This window comes from Pteronotus mesoamericanus, unplaced genomic scaffold, assembly GCF_021234165.1.
Source record: "Pteronotus mesoamericanus isolate MK-2021 breed Mesoamerican mustached bat unplaced genomic scaffold, CSHL_Meso_final scaffold_118, whole genome shotgun sequence".
In the NCBI taxonomy this organism is placed as follows: Eukaryota; Metazoa; Chordata; class Mammalia; order Chiroptera; family Mormoopidae; genus Pteronotus; species Pteronotus mesoamericanus.
In genome coordinates, this window is record NW_026555301.1 from 15,426,568 (window position 1) to 15,444,534 (window position 17,967).

Sequence of the window (17,967 nt, forward strand, 5' to 3'; positions counted from 1 at the left end):
AAGGTTGATTCCAGGTAAAATTTAAATAAAAATGTAGCTTCTGTTGACTTTGCTGATGATGAGATGAAATATAAATTAAAAGTCTTACGTAAATTATGAAGTACTTAACAAATGTGTTATAGTTATTAATATAAAATTCAAGGTTACGAAATTTCTTAAACTAACTTAAGGCCAGAATTAATGTTTTATGACTTTTTTTTTGCACTATTTTAATGCTTTGATACGGAAAGACTAACAGTTGATCCAACTGTTGACAGTTATTCACAGTCAACAGTTGGACCAAGTTACCACAGCAGATTTTCTTTTGTTTTAGCTGGGCCGGCCTTCTCAGTTGCTTTGGATTTTGAAGTTGCTTATTCAATTTTTCCTTTCTTTTTTTTTTTTTTTAATTTTTTTTGTTTCATTTTTTTTTATTGTTCAAATACATTTGTCTCCATTTTCCCACCACCACTTTCCCCTGCTCCCCTCCCCTACCTCCCTCCCTCAATCCTTCCCCACTTTGGCTTTGTCCATGGGTTCTTTATACATGTTCCTTGATTTGACCCTTCCCTGCCCTTTCCTCGCTCCTCCCCTTCCCTCTTGATTCTGTTGGTTTCTTTTTTCTTTCAATGTTGCTGGTTATATTTTCCTTGCTTGTTTGTTTTGTTGGTTAGGTTCCACTTGTAGGTAAGATCATATGGTATTTGTCTTTCACCCCCTGGCTTATTTCACTTAGCATAATGCTCTCCAGTTTCATCCATGCTGTTGTGAAGGGTAGTAGCTCTTTCTTTCTGCTGTGTAGTATTCCATTGTGTAAATGTACCATAGTTTTTTGATCCACCCATTTACTGATGGGCACTTAGGTTGCTTCCAGCACTAGCCTATTGTAAATTGTGCTGCTGTGAACATTGGGGTGCATAGGTTCTTTTGAGTTGGTGTTTCAGGATTCTTAGGGTATCATCTCCACAGTGGAATTGCTGGGTCAAAAGGCAGTTCCATTTTTATCTTTTTGAGGAAATTCCAAACTGTTTTCTACAGTGGCTGCAGCAGTCTGTTTTCCCACCAACAGCGTACCAGGGTTCCCTTTTCTCCACAGCCTCGCCAGCACCTGTGGTTTGTGGATCTGTTTATGATGGCCATTCTGACCCGTGTGAGGTGGTACCTCATGGTGGTTTTAATTTGCATTTCTCTGATGGCTAGTGATGCTGAGCATCCTTTCCTATGTCTCTGGGTCCTCTGTATCTCTTCCTTGGAGAAACGTCTGTTCAGGTCCTTTGTCCATCTTTTAATTGGATTGTTTGTCTTCATGGAGTGGAGTCATTTGAGTTCTTTATATATTTTGGAGATCAAACCCCTGTCTGATGTATCATTGGCAAATACATTTTCCCATACAATTGGTTCCCTTTTCATTTTGCTGATGTTTTCTTTAGCTGTGCAGAAGCTTCTTATTTTGATGAGGTCCCACTTGTTTATTCTTTCCTTTATGTCCCTTGCTTTAGGGGACATATTGGTGAAAATATTGCTGCATGGGATAACTGAGAGTTTACTGCCTATGTTCTCCTCTAGGACTTTTATGGTGTCGTGACTCATATTTAAGATGGTCTTTTATCCATCTCGAGTGTATTTTTGTGTATGGTGTTAGTTGGTGGTTGAATTTCAATTTTTTGCATGTCGCTGTCCAGCTCTCCCAACACCATTTGTTATAGACGCTCTTTTTACTCCATTTTATGCTTCTGCCCCCTTTGTCAAATATTAATTGACCATAGAGACATGGGTTTATTTCTGGTCTTTCTGTTCTGTTCCACTGATCTGTGTCTGTTCTTATGCCAGTACAAGACTGTTTTGATTACTGTGGCCTTGTAATACAGTTTTATGTCCGGTATTGTGATCCTTCCTGCTTTGTTTTTCTTTCAATTTTTTCTTGATTTCTTCACTCAGCAAGTAGTTTTTTATCTGTTTGTTTTGTTTTGTTTTCCTTCTTAGGAATGTCTCAAGACTTTGTCTGAATTCCTGGGCAAGGTAGTAGAGGAAAGGACTGTATTTGCAATCTTCTGGATGTAAAACAAGATAGAAAATGCCATCATAAAAGCAGGAATCTATACCTAAAATCCGAAATAAATATACTGAAAAATAACTTTGTGATTTTATTAGAGTGTTAAATATTATAGAGACTAATAAAGAAGAAAAGTTGAAATGATAGTCAATATTGTCTTCACTTTGGAGCCCCTGTCCATTTAGCTACCAGAACAATGGTACGTTCATGAGAGAAGAAATTTCATGCTTATTTGAGGGGCCTGAAATGAATTTCAGAACATATTTTTCTTTGGACTGTCAGTGTTTATTTTTGTAGGCCAGCAGAATGGTAGTCTGGCCCATGACTTGAACTTGCACTAATACCATTTGTGGTTGGTCATTTAATACATAGATGAGGGGTGTAAAAAAGTAGTTAGCAGTGCATAGAGAGATTTCCAAGGAGAGGGATTCAAAGAACAATTTTATTGTTACATAGGATGTCCTCTGGATTTCTGAGTCTAGCCTGGACAAGGTAGACTGTTGTGATTTGAAAGCAGATTAAAGCTTTTGGACCGATTTGATCTGTTCTTATACTAGATCATTACAATGAATGGAACTGGATTTAGAGGATTACTTTGTGATGAATTTCAGTGCTTGCTGGCTTCATTGAATTGATTTAGAGCTAAATCAAATATTTTAACAATTGTAAAATTACTGAGAGGATTAATACTTGAGATTCTTTGGGATCCTTAAAGCTTATAACATAACTTGTATGTATTATATATTTGGTGATGATGGGTCTTAGAATATAGAAGACCCAGTTAATGAAGAAAATCAAGTACATTAGGTAAAAGCCAGATGATGTATTTTAAAGACTCATATTATCCAATGCCTTTTTAAAAAGCAAGAGTCCATTTGTTTTTCTTCTTTGCTTAGTGAAATTTTAATGACACTTGCTTGACTCAAACTGAAATAAGTCCCTATTGGTACATCTTAATGGCAAAGATATTTAGGTAAAATTGTTAGCATTATAAATATCTATATATTTATAGCCTTTTCTAATATCCTAATTCAGATGCCTCTCATCAGGAAACAGGAATGCCTCTTTCTGAAGTATTCTGGTATTGGCAGAGCAATGCAATATTTATGTCCTGTTGTGGAATGAAAACTCTTCATTGTTCTTCACAGGTCACTGACAAGGAACGGGAATTTGCTGCTGGAGCTGCAAAACAGCTCGAATATCAGCAATTGGAAGACGATAAACTTTCTCAGAAATCATCAAGCAGTAAACTCTCCCGATCTCCGTTGAAGATTGTCAAAAAGCCTAAAAGCATGCAGTGCAAAGTGATACTTCTGGATGGATCAGAATATACCTGTGATGTGGAGGTAAGTGTATATTTTAAAACCTTTTTGTCTCAAATCTTAGGGCTGGGGAATGTTTGCGTAAAACATACAAGATGCCTCTTTATTTTTTCAGAACTCTCGAAAAACACTTAGACCCAGTTGCTAAATATAAAGTTATTTCCAAAATCTGTAACAGGGAGTCAACTTACTAAAAATACTGATAATGTCCCTCAAATATTACTGTCAAAAGAAAAATATGATCTTTTTACAACAATCTCCAACACTAAAAATCAAGTTTTCTTTAATATCCTGGCTATGAACTATCATGTAAATGAATTTGGCCTTTTCTGTTTGAATATTTTATGGCAAAGTCAACTGTTTAATGGTAGAAGCATAGAGATTTCTGTATATAGGAGCACTGGGGTAATTCAAACTGTGTATTTCTTTTTCTTGCCGAGAGAATGAGTGGCCTGTAAAATGTACATTCTTGTGGGCATTGCAGCTTGAATGCCCTTTTGGTAAAGAAAACAAATTCCTCTCAGAGAAGAGGCAGTTGAATGACTTTTGTCTGAGCCATGTAGCAAGCCCAAGCTAACAGATGACAAGAAAACCTGTCCATAGCTATGGACGTGGGTGCCTGTTGAGTTCTGCAAGTTATCATGGAGAGTACACTCAGGGCATGGACTGAGGCTGTGGGAGCAGGTCTCTGTGTGTACCCCCCTTGTGGCTTTTCTCCCCATAGCTGGGAAGGGCAGCTTGCTCTTCCAGCAAAGTGATTCCATTTCAAAGTCAATGTTTTCGTTCAGAGAGCCCATTCCTCCTACCTCCAGGCCCCTGCCCTTCATGCACAGGGACATTACACTTCCCTCTACACCAGCCCTTCACACCACATTACACAACTCTCCTTTTCTGCTGGGTGTGCCGAGTTGCTCCCAGGCCCATGGGCAGTGTACACCTGTGTGTTCCACATTTCTGTTCCTCCTCCTTCCCGACATGAACAGCACCCAGCTCACCTGATTTCCTGTGTCCCACCTTCATTCATCTCTCCTTTCACTGTCTATTGCCCCATATCATTCATTCCCATTTTACTTTGTTTAATACACTTGGGCACTCAATGCTTTTCTTGGAACAGAAGATTCAAATCCATTTTACATTGATAATGTTTGTAAGGGTAGGGATAGAATTGGAGTTACAAAATTTTTACAGATTGTAACTAAATTATTACAGATTGTAAGAACATAGAAAATGTATTTCTATTTTTGGAAATAAATGATAAGGTCAGAAGTGATTTAGTCTATCATGTATTTATAGAATTTTTGTCACCATATAACTTGACAGACATTGAGGGATTGCTACAAAGAGTAAAATATATGTGCCAAGGACCCTACCTAAGGTTGCTGTACACAGTTCCATTTCTTGCATTTTCCTGGCTTTGATTTTGGCTAAAATCTTAGCCCACAGTGTTCAGTTGTTGATCTGAATGTTTATTCTGGAAATGGGAAATACAGTTATGTACCTCTACATGTGTTTTACTATGAAGCTTAAAGGACTTTTGTAATCTTGAGAGAGGCTATATTTTTCCATTGTATATCTGCTTTCTGGAAAAATTGATATAAGAGAAGCTTTTTTGTTAACTTCAAGAACTGTCTTTCTGTTGATTTCATTATACAGTATAATGGAATAAATAGGGTTATCTGGCAGCCCTCTGGTCTGCCAGAGTTTTCTAAAGAAGATGGTAGTGTTTTATTTGGGGAGAATAAATACTTCAGAACAGACCAGGGTATGTGTAATGTTGATCATTTTGCTAAATTTAATTTATATCCCATGCGTCAAATTCATTGGAGGTAATTTGTGTTTTTGAGTACAAAATTTTCATTTTTTAATTAACTTTGGGCACAATTCAATGTTACTTTTACTGTCACTCTGATCATTTGGAGTGGCAGGGCAATGTTGGTCAGTTATTTTCCATTATAATAAAGTATTTTTATAAATTTGACAGATTCTTGGGTAACTTTTTTTCTGTCCCAGAAGCCTTTGCCAGCAGAATATTTTCGGTTTTGCAGCAGACTTCAGTAGTAGAAAAAATGTGTTTAGCACTGACACTGTTGTTAGAAAAAATGTGTTTAGCACTGACACTGTTGTGAGGAAGATGGAGACATTTGGACATGGTAAAGTGAAATGGATTTATTTGTAGCTGACTAGGTGAATAAGGAGAATGGTTATGAAGCAGTGGTATGGTTCCCAAGGTGGAAATAAGACGCTAGTTGATAAAACATATTGAAAATGCCTCTTGTCTTTAGATACGAACTGTGGAATGTAAACCTTGGCTGGCAAGGTGAACAGGGTGTAATAGGTAAACACAGGTTGAAAAACTTTGACTTGGGGAAGATATTCTTTGGTCTTTTCTCTCCTTTAAAAATAAGTTTTTATCAGCCTTGAATGAAGGAACCAAAAAATATTTTTTAAAGTGATAACAGAGCTTTAAAAGTGACTAAGGGTCCATGTGTGAGGTAGACAATGTGGAACACTGAAGCAAAGTAGCAAGGTAAGATTTAGCAGGTGGTAAAACTTTACCTATTTTTAAGGTGTAAGTACAAAAGAGAAATGGGTTTGGAGACAGGGCAGTTAGACCGAATGACAGTTCAGGTGAAACTCATCTTTGGTTCGTCCGTCACAAACTCAGTGCGAACCAGCAGTGTGGTATAGCTGTCAGGCCGACCTGGCAGTCCCAGAGCAAGAGTAGCGTGGCTCCTGGTGTTGGAGAGGGTCCATCCACGGTGTCTTGTTTAGTTCAGATGTAAGAAGAATGCTCCAAATTCACCAAATTGGGGTGCAAAAATGGAATCCTTCACTTGTAATCCACAAATTCAGGTGACATCCTTAAATTTTCTGAACCTAAGTTTCCTCACCAGAAAAATGAGGGTGAACGTATTTGCCTCAGAAAGGCATTACTGAAAAGATTAAAGCTAATACTTTATTTGAACACTATCTGGGATGTAGCATACTCTTGATAAGTGGTAGCCGTTTTCTCATAATTAGAACAGTGAATTCAGCCCTGGCTTGTGTGGCTCAGTCAGTTGGAGCATCATCCTATAAACCAAAAGGTCACAGGTTTGATTCCTGGTCAGGGACATGCCTAATTGTGGATTTGCTCCCTGGTCAGCCCATACACAAGAGGCAACCAATAGATGCTCCTCTTCCTTTCTCGCTGTCCCTCTCTTTCTCTCTCTCTCAAATCAGCAAGCATGTCCTCGGTGAGGATTAAAAAAAAAAAAAAAGGAACAGTGAATCTAACTTGAGCTTATTTGACAGAGAGTTATTGGATGGTGAAGGTTCTCCAGATGGCTTGGAATCTGAAGTAAACAGAAAAACGGTGGAGTTCACTCCTACAAACATTTCTTGATCCCATCCAGAGAAAAATCTAAGGAACTTTTACAAATTTCTTTCTAGCAGTAGGCTGAGGTGATTGTAGCATTCAACGTTTTTCCATTTGAGAGACTTTTTCCCGGATTTTGAACTCTTAGTCTTGATTATCTAAAATATAAAAAGATCTTATAATGAGTATAAGAAAAGATCTTATTATAAGTAATTTGATATGTATGTTTAGGAAATGTTTGCGTGCTACCAGATTTTCAAGTCTGCCAACAAAATCACTATACTGTCATTCCCTTATTTTTATTGGACCATTAAAGAACATAAGCAACTTTCCATTGCCAGTTTATCACTGTTGCTGTATATTTCTTGGACATAAATTTTAAAAGAAAATAAATACCCCATTCACACACAACAGAGGAAACAGTGCTCATCACATTTATTTTAGTCCCATTATTTCTAATGGGACTCACAGAGTCTAACTAATTAGCATACAACATATTTTCTAATGACCATCCAATTAGAAATGTTTTCTCTCATTTGGATACCATTTTAATCTAGTCTGAGTTGGTTTTAGGGAAATAAGTAAAAAATCTGAATTTTGAGTCCATATTTCATAATACTAGTTTGCTGCTATTTATAAAAAATGTTCAAGCCATTTTATGGTATAATTTGGTTTGTCCTCCATAAGAAACCAGTTTGGCGGCGGAATCTAGAGCATGATTGGAAAAGTGGCAGAGGGTTTACCATGTTCCTCACAAGGGCCCTGCCATGTGCCTCCATGCATGTGAGACCTCAGTTTACCATACCTGAGGGTGATTCAATAGTGAGGGAGACTTGGTGCCTAGAAGACCCAAGTAAATTCACACGGGGTAGCATTCCAGGGGAAGATGCTAATGAATCAGCCGCATTGTAGTGAGAGCTTTATATTCAGATCAGGTCAAATCAAAAAAGGCTACTTCAGGGCAGCAGTAAAGTCATAAAAGCCTGCCCCCCATATTTGGCCCTGTGCAGAAGCTGGCTGGTTGAATGAGTTCTGTAACAAGACCATCAGGGTCCCTCAGAATGTCCCAGAATCTGGGGTAAGCACAGAAACTGTGACGTTCATTTCAACAAACATTTATTAATGAGCATCCTGAGATGCATCGAAGGAACCAGACAGGGTAAGGAATTTATGGCACTCTGTCCTAAATGTGCTTTGGTCACCTTCTAACAACTGGTCAGGAAGGGATTGTTAAAAAAATTTCCAAGTGCTTTGTCTTGCCTGTGATTCAATTAACTGTCTAAATCTGTTGTGGTATTTTATATACTCCACTTAACTGAGATTTGGTTGGAAAAACAAATGCAGTGTCTGAACTTTTCAACTTCTATAGATGTCACATGATTAGAATACCTTACAATCCCTTTGGAAGTTCTTGGCTAGACAGCAAAGAGAATCATCATAATGCAGAATGTTGATTAGAGCACCTGTTGCCATTCATGTATTATAAGAAACAATAATTAATTGTAAAAAACAAGTAAACAAGTGTCTTTTCCAATCCAGTACAGGTACTGTTCATTCAACAACATAAGTGTCAGAGTTTCTGATTCTGTAATTGTGTGAATTCCATTTTAACCTCTTAGTGGTCCTCTGCTCAGCTCTGTCTACCATATCACACTGTCTGTCATGCTGTAACCAGTGGCCCAGTCTGGCAGCAGCAGCTTTCCTGCTAGAACATCGACTCCCCCATAGACTCGTGAAGATGGAAGGGTTTTAATTAACTTGTTTTCCTTGTGTGATGACTCTTTGGTGCAACCATAGGAATGGTTACATCCAAAGACTCTGAACACATACCTTCTCATTTACCTGATGTAGTTACCGTTAAGTCTTCCCAAGGTATTGAGATTTGTCCTCATTAAGGCAAACCGCTTTTTACTAAAATTGTTTAATCTGTTTTCCTGGATTTTATTTTTTAAGTAGTAAACTCTGATAGTCCATCATGAGTATAGACATGGTCTAATAAACTCTCTAAAAATAATAAAGTTTAAAATATGAGCATATGCAAGGTCTGTCCAGAAGACACCCAGCCATGTAATGTGAAAAATGGAGACATTTACTGAAGAAGATACAAGATACAAGAAACATTGTACACAGGGCAGTGTGTCTCAGTCCCCTTCAAAGTAGGCACCTTGGGACCTCACACAATTTTCCCAGTTACCATCAGCTGCCCTGTCATATTTTCCTGAATCTGATTGATGGTCTGAAATCTCTCCCCTTTCAAAGGTGATTTTAGTTTTGGGAAAAGCCAGAAGTCTCAGGGTGCCAAATCTGGGCTACAGCCCAGAGGGACTGAGTGAACTGGGTGATTTGCTGTTTTGCCCAAAAAAAAGCTGCATGAGACATGATGCATGAGTGGTCCATTGTCATGATGAAGCTGCCAGTCACCAGTTGCCCATAGCTGTGGCCTTCTGAGTCAGAATAGTTTCCATGGAGGAATGTTCAAGCTTAATGCAGAATTTGATGCAGATTTGTTGCTCTGTTCAGTCATTTCGAATGCAATGGCCACACAGTACACGTGCTCACTCAACAGCGTTTACCACCCCCACTGACTAGCACAGTGAAGTCGTCAATTTTTCGCATATGTGTATTCCAGTCCGCTCGCCTTGGATGCCAAGTTACATTGATGTGTTGCAAACCATTCTTGTTATATAAGCAATCCACCTGTATTTTTTTCTGGACAGCCCTCGTATGTCAAGAAATACAACAGTAAAACCCTCTGGTGTGGCACCATACTATGGGGTTGTGTTTTGGAAGCTGAGTGAATTTTGGAACTTGAGTACCTGTGCACAGCGGGTAACTGATGCTGTAGCAAAGATTAAAATCACTGAGGAATTCTTTGGGGTTTTACCTCAATTGTCTCATGGTGTTAAGGCCTGACTGGTGACTTATTTCCCAGTGTTAATAATATTCTTAACATCATGGTTCTGAAACAGGTTTGCTCTTTAACTTACTGTCCCCAGAACTCTTCACATTCCCAATGTGTTTTCTGACCACTTTGTGTTGCTTATTTGGTGATGTGAACTTTCCTGTTCTGTGTTCAGACAGAGGATATTCACAAGCAAAACACCCTCTGATATGTGAATTTTGTCTTAACCGCAGTGCAGTGTTGTATTTATCTTTGTACTTTGTGCAACACAGCAGTTTATTTTTGCATGCAAGATGTTCATTACCTATTTAATGAAAGACTTAAATAATCCAGGTTTTCTTGTTCTTACCATCCCGTGGTTAAAATTTGAGGTTATACTTTATATTTTTATATCTAGTTTACTTACATAATTTTTGCCTCCTTTGGAAGCTTTCTCATTTTTATTTCTGAAAGTTTTCCGGTGTGTTCTAGAAGAAATCTTTAATTGTCTTTTCTCTGTCCATGGACTCCTTGCCATCGACCCTTAGGAGATGGTAGGTCGACTGCTCACACCCTTCCTAGGTGTTGGGGAGGGCCCCGCTCTCTCTTGGCTGCTTCTCCAGAAATAATTTTCCTTAGCACACCTGGGTTTAGGCTTAACTTGAGATTTGGAGAAAGACCATGTGGCAGGAAAAAAAATACCTATTTCTCCAAGTGCCATTCTTAGGAGTGACAGGCCCAAACCCTGCCCCCAAGACCCTAATCAGTGTCACCCGGTCAGGTGCCAGCTCACACCCCCTGTATCTCAGCCTGAGCCCCAGAAGCAAAAATAGTTCTTCCCTACTTTAGCCCAAGGCATTCCCCATTTCCTTCCTCAGGAAGACAGTCCCAGCATGGTAGATATAAGCTGGTCCCTTGTGTGGAGACCACCACCTCCCATTTGCACAGGCTTAGCGGGCCTTGTGGTCCCAGTACAAAAGTGTCTGCTACCAGAGACCTTCTCCAGGCTCTTCCTCGGAAGGGGACCTAAGCTTACAGCTTCAAAAAATTGCTTAAGGTATAGCCTCTGCCAGGCACCTCATTAAAATCTTTGTGTTGTCTAGAATACATTGATTATTTTGCACATGGTAGGCACCCAAATATTTTTTGAAAGGGAGTGATTCATTTCAATTGTTAAATATTGTCTTAAAGCAAATCCTTTTTCTTGTTTACAGCAATTTCAATTCATAGAACTAACATTACACTGTGTATAAAACATGCAAAGGAGTTTTACTAATTTTGCAGGGGATTTAATATAAAGTATTTCTTGAAGGCCTAATATGTTCCAAGCACTGAAAATCAGGAGTTGAAGACTTCAAGCATACATGTGGAATGTCTTAGTCATAGAGTCACACCATCTTAGATCTTGTAGAAACATTAGAAATAATTTTGTCTTTACCTGATTTTACTGATGAAAAAATAGGCCTAGAGCAGTTAATGGAGTGTCTGAGGACACAGCCTGGAAAAGGCAGAGAAGGACCAGAACCTAGATCTCCTGCCTCTGCTCCAGAGGTCTCTTTATACTATGGCAACTGAAACATCCAAAGTCTATAGCAGGAGAAGGAACAATCCAAAGTATTTACCTCCATCAAGGACTTGTGAAATAGTAGGAAGAAAAGAGAAGAAGAAGAAAGATCTGCTTTTCATATTATTTAATATTAATTAGACTCTTGAACATGTACCTTATTTGTTCTTCAGTAAGCTTTCAGCATTAACATTGATCACTAGTTTTAGATTTTGTAGGTAGCTAGGTATATCATTTTTGGGTAAGTAGAAGGAAGTGAAACCACTAGATTCTATGTCTCCTTTTCACCTCATCTCCTTTTCTTCTCCCCTGACTTCCGCCCTTCACCGCCCTTTTACCCTCCCCTTTTCTGATGGGTGGAAGGCTTTGAAATCTCCTTGAAGTACATCTGAAGTATACACTCTCAAGACTTCTTAAGTGATCACTAAGTCTTTGGTTTTGATCATACTATCATGAAATAAGGTACTATGTGAGGAGTAGAACTTGGAAACAGTACTTTTTATTTTGAGCAGGAAAAGGAAAATATTTGGAGAGATAACACAGAAGCTTGTCCAGGTGGTATATGTAACGGTGTTTGAAGCTCAACTTAGTTAGCTCTTCGTCTTCGGATGGAATGGTTTTAAGCAAGTTCTGCAGTTATCACATAGGCCAGCTCAAAGCAGAAAGGCTAATATAAACTGGAGACCCTAGCCATCCCTTCTGCAGAGAAACAGTTTTCACCTTACACGGATTCCCTCCCCACCCACCCCCAGTTTTCATGATCAACTGCCAGTTCATTTCATAATTACAGCATTTCCCCCATGAAAGACAGGTTATAATTTTCAAGACTATAGCTCATCTCCCCTTAATTAGTATTTAAATTGCTGCTTTTCTTTTCATGGAAGTACTCTTGGCCCTTCAGGAAGTTTAGGAAGCAGGCTACTGGTATTAGCCACAAGATTAGAAAATCTTTTCATAGATGGGTAATAAGCTGGGAAGATTTCTACATGGTCAATAGTCTCTTGAATTTCATACCAATTTTCTTTGTTACCTTCAATTTTAGAGGCTGGAGTTTTTTGACCTGGTCTCCAAATTCCAAGGCTTATGAGAACACCTGTGACCTCTTTCTGAGGAGAGTTGAAGTCTGGTAAATGACATGTTCTTAGAGGAGAACATAAGCTGTAGTTCAGTCCCCACCAAATGTGTATGTGTTCTTGCACGCAGATGTTTCCAAAAAAATATATAAGTAGGTTCAGGGAAGACTGGAGTACAGTATGAAATTGAAGGCCCTATTATAGGGCCATGGTAAAATATTTAGAAAGAACTAGCTTTCATACAACTGCTGGCATGCACACAGCGGCTGATCCATTCGAGAGAGGAAGTGCACATAGACAGGCAGTGATTAGTTCTAGGATTTGGCTGGCGTGTCTGCCTCATTGCCCAGTGTCCAGCTGGCATGTGATGAGAGGTGAATGTGGTGCTCTTAGTTAGAAAAACGTTTTTAACGTAAGAGGAGATATAAAACTGCATTTATGAAGACCTTTTGTGGTTTTACTATTCCTATGATCATGTTAATTTTTATAGCAGAGGAAGAAGGGAAAATCTCTCATAGGGGTATTTCAGTCCAGTCTTGTTTGCTGTTTGGATAGGACAATTAAATAATTCAGTGGGAGATGGAAAAAATGATGATGAAATAAAGAAAGGGAGAAACTCAGCTAAAATGTTACAGAATAGAATTGAATAGCTTCCTTTTCTACTTTTTATTAGTAATACGTATGCCATATTAAATGGCAAAGAATTAATAAATTACAGCAGCCAGTTTTGGCACTTATTTCAAGACTAATGTAGCTAGCTTTCACTGCAAGCTTCATTTCAGACTATCAGTACATGAAAAAGGTATTGTTAATCATTCTTGCCAAGGTTTTCTGTTTTCCTTATGTTTATTCGTTCTGTTAAGGTTTTCATATCAGACTGACATCCTCAGAGTGTCTCGTGTACAAGTTGCTCCAGTAAACATGGGACCATTTTAAAATTTAAATTAATTTAAAAATTAGATTTCAGCTTTGATAAATTTTAAGTTTTTTAAGTAGTTGAGGACTTCTGTTAGGAAATTTGTCGTCATTTCTTATGCTCTGGTACTTGCAATATTAAGTAAGGTTTTGTAAGTCAAAATAGTGGAACTGTTGGACTTAATTTTATCATGAATCTATTCACCCAGTAGTGGAACCAGCATTTAGTGTTTTCATTAAAAGGATCACTCACACTCATGCTTTTAGAAATGTGTTTATGAAACTTAGAATGTATAGCTACCCTAATAATTGAATTCTTATCTATGGAAATATAAATCCAGTCACTCTGGAAGATTGTTGTACAGGAGAGTAAGTTTTTTTCCAGTTGTCTCTATAAAGAATTGAATTTTGAGCTTGAGAATATGGAACGTTGAGAGGCAGGCAGTATGTCATACTAGCACTAGCCTAGGTGGCGTCTTGGTTTTGCCATTTGTCTATGAGTTATTCATTCCCTGAAGTCCCCAGTTTCCTACTCTGTTACGTAGAGCTCACTGGGTTGTTGAGAGTGGTACAAAGTGAATGGTAAATGTTTACTTGTGCCAAGGAACCTGTTGACTGACAGTGGCAAGCAAATTGGAAAGGTTCTCTAGCTTTGTGGAACTTCTGTCCCTTAAAGCATGAAGTATATCCTTCTAGGCCTGTCTATAAGAATATAAATATAAAATATTTTATAGAGTGTTTTTTCACATAAAAATCGTAGGCTTCATACTACTTAGGGATATATTTTTATCCTTCAGTAGGTAAATGTGTAAAGAAACTGTGTTAACTTTCCAGACAATGGACTATTATTCAGCATTATAAAGAAATGATCTATCAAGCCATTAAAAGACGTGAAGGAACCTTATGTGCATGTCACTAGTGGAAGAAACCACTGTGAAGGGCTGTATACCTATGGTTCCAACTATATGACATTCTGTGACATAATAGGCAAAACTGTGCAGACAGTAAAAAGATCAGTGGTTGCCAGGGTTAGGGCGGAGGAGGGATGAATAGGTATAACGTAAAGATTTTTAGGGCAGAGAAACTAGTCTGTGTGATACCATAATGGTGGGTACATATGATACGTTTGTCCAAACCCATAGAAGGTACCCCACCAAGAGTGAACCCTAATGGAAGCTATACTCACTGGGTAATTATAATATGACAGTGTAAATTCATTATTTATAGCAAATCACTCTTGTGAGAGATGTTTATAATGGGGGAGGCTGTGGGGGGGGCGGGGGGATGGGAGGCATATTGAAAATCATTGTACCTTCCCCCCAATTTTACTGTGAACATAAAACTGCTCTAAAAATATTGTCTTAAATAATACCAGAACCACAAGATCATAGCCTCCACACTATTTAGGGATTTGCTCTTATAAGCTAACAATACACTAGACACAGGAAAGTATTTGTTAAATATGAGAAAGTGAATTTCATCTTAACTCTCTATTGCCTAGGTTGTGTGCGTGCGTGCGTGCGTGTTTACACTGGTAAGGATAGTACCAGTGTTTTCACATCATGTAATCATTAATTTGGCAGTTTGGGAAATACTGGCTGATTTTATTAAATACAAACAGGAAGCAACTGTGCTTGTATTTAAGATTTAAACTACATTAACCTAGAACTTACTAGTATTGAGAAACTGACCCCAAAAATAGGAAATTTGCTTTTTTTCTCACACTGTCCAACTTCAGCCTGCTGAAAATAGACAGAAGACACAGCTGATGTTCTACTGCTTTTGTGTCAGAAATCAGTGGGTGTCTAACAAGCCTGAATATGCTCTGAAAATAATTATACACACTCCATTTCTGATTTCAATGCTAGTCTAGTGTCCTGAACTGACTCACCTTTCATAGCATATAAGGAGGCAGTGTTCCCTGACTTTAATAATGAACTCCCTCAGTTATGTAGGAACGTCTACTAGAGAAGGGATCTGATGAAGTCACCCTGCTTTTCCTTCATCTTTATTCTCTTTGGAAGTCAGAATGGAATATTCTTTCTAGTTCCACTTAGCCTCAACTCACTGTATTTTGTGAATTCTTACCTAATAACTCCAAGTCGTTTATCTGAAGTGGCTTCTTTACTATTCAGTTTTAAGTATCTTTAAAAATGCAGGTCCTCTTGCCCTGGCCAGTATGGATCAGTAGGTTGGAAGCTGAAAGGTTGCGGGTTTGATTCCTGGTCAAGGCACATGCCTGGGTTGTGGGTTTGGTCACCTGTTGGGGCATGTGTGAGAGGCAGTCCATTGTTGTTTCTCTCTCACATTGAAGTTTCTCTCCCACTCTCTCTTTCTGTACTTCCCTTCCCCTTTCTCTAAAATCAATAAGCATGTCTTCAGGCGAGGGTAAAATAATATTTTAAAATACAGGTCTTCCTATATGTGCCCAGTTGTAAAATATGGGAATCTTTGTTTGCCTCTTACCATATTAGGAGTTCTCTGGCATGCTGGGTTTTCATAAAATAAGTAGGGACACAACAGAAGGAACTAGAAAGAAGGAAGGAGATGGAAATCTACCCAATTCACTACCTTTTCACGTTGGGACAGATCCTCTACTATTTTAGAGAATTTCTCTTGACTGAAGAAATTGAGAGTGGCGAATGGAGTCACGTTTCCTGCATACTTCTTTCTCTTTGAGGATCTAGGTTTTCAAACAGGGATGATATATAAAAGACATGACAATAGATCTTTAGCACTGGAAAAACCTCCTTTAGGAGGAAAGATTTCTCATCCATGATGAACTCATGTCCAACACTGTTTGCCAAGTAGCTATTAATTATTGGAAAATGTTGGCTTTTTGGGCAGACAAGGAAAGGTGAAAATTGAGCATGGAGTATAGAAACATCTGGGGAAGAGGAGACAGATGAGGCTGGAAAAGAAGGCAGGGAAGAGTAGGAAAGATGTGCTGGACTTGCTAACAAGGTTTAATATTGTTGGGATGTATTGATTTTCTCTTGCTGTTGAACAAATTACCATAAATTTAGTGACTTAACACACTTATTATCTTATACTTTTTAGATTACCCTCTACTCTGGGTCTCATTCAGCAGATATCGAGTAGTTCACCAATTGTATTGTTATCTGGAGACTGGATTAAGGACAGATCCACTTTCATACTCCTGTGGGCAGTAGGCAGATTTCATTTCCTTCTGATTGTAGGACTGAGGTCCCCACTGTCTTACTGGCTGCTGGCTAAGGACCATTGTCAGGTGCAGAGTCTTGGGTGCTTGCACTGAAGTTCCCTCTGTCTCATTAACAAAAACCCTCCCTCACCCTGGATCATTCTTCTGTTCGTTGAATCTCTCTGACCTCTCTCCCTCTGCTATCAGCCTGAGAAAACTATTATTTTTTTAAGGGCTCTCATGATTAGGTTAGGCCCTTAATCTCCCTGATAATATCACATAATTATATTGTCCCCCTGATAATGTCCCTATCTTATAGTCAGCTGTATCAGCCAATAACCTAATCACATGGATAAGAACCACTCTATCCACATTTCCAGGGATTATGCAGGGTGCGTACACCAGGGAGGCAGGAAATCTTGGGTCCTATCAAAATAGGTGATGGGGTGCTTTAAGGGGCTTTAAATGGAGGAGTTGTTTGGCCATTTGTGTTTGTTTAAAACATACTTCTATCAAATAGCAATTGAAGGGGAAGAGACTTGAAACAGAGTTACTCATCTCTATTGCAATGAACCAAGCAAGAGATGCTGAGGACCAGAACCAAGTCAGAGGCAGTGGGATAGAGGGAGGAGAACAGAATTTGAAGAACTATCATGAAGCTGAATGGACCTAATGAATTGGGTGTGTGGGGAGGATATGAGTTGTGATATGAGACAGTAGGTGGTTATGACTTCTAAATTCTGGATTGAGTGACTGCATAGACAGACGTAGAACACAAGAAGAAAAGTTTATGGTGGGACATAATTAATTTAATTAAAATCAATTGAAATTGAAGTGCCTGGAATAGGAAAGTAGCAATCTACCATGCAAAAGGATATATTGTGCAGTGTTTGGAAGAGAGGTCAGGCTGGTGACTTTGTAGGAGCCATTATCTTTTATACTAGTTGAAATATGGGAGTGAATGAGATTGTACAGAAAGTCAATGAATTAAAGAGAGAACAATAATAGTAGAGCTTTGCGGGGTACTAGCATTTAAAGTTGGGGAGTGCTTTGTCAAACTCCCCCACCCCACCCTCAGGTTCTCCCATGCACTCAAGTCCTCACCATTTTTGCCATTACCCCTAGCGGAAGAACTGGGTTTGCCTGACTCCATGGGGAAATTACTATAGCAATTATGGTTGAGTTGAGTCTCCTTCAAACAATCCAAAGAGAGAGTCTACATAGAAAAACATTCCCAGTATAACTTTCTAAATGCCATTAAGGCATTGCACTATGGGGTATAGAAAAGAGGGAGCTGGAGATTGTATAAGGGACCATATACTGAGAAATAATTAGGTGTTGTCATTAATTGTGATTGATTCTTGTGCTCCAGTTTGTTGCCAGTGCTCCTTTTATTTCTTTAATCAGGCTTTTTGCTGTCTTTTTCTCCATTAGAATTTCAGTTACACACAGTGATTAAGAACCATAACATTACATTTCATTTTTTTAATTTACTGAGGTAACATTGATTAATAACACTAATAAATTTCAGGTATACTACATTATAATTAGACATTTGTGTACTCTATTTCATGCTCACCGCCAAAAGTGTAGTTTCCTCCTATCACCATAAATTTGACCCTCTTTACCTACTTCCCCCTTCCCTTGCCCCCTCCCCTT

At 38.6% G+C, this 17,967-nt stretch overlaps 1 protein-coding gene across 14 annotated transcripts in view; it reads left to right on the forward strand.

Annotated features, from left to right (window-relative positions):
• The window catches only part of EPB41L3 (erythrocyte membrane protein band 4.1 like 3), a 136,735-nt gene that overhangs the window by 52,755 nt on the left and 66,013 nt on the right, over positions 1-17,967 (forward strand). For all 14 annotated transcript variants that reach the window (XM_054587392.1, XM_054587394.1, XM_054587397.1 and 11 more), the window contains exon 3: positions 3,181-3,378. In XM_054587392.1, coding sequence (XP_054443367.1) covers positions 3,181-3,378 — 198 coding nt within the window. The remainder of the gene's footprint in view (positions 1-3,180; positions 3,379-17,967) is intronic.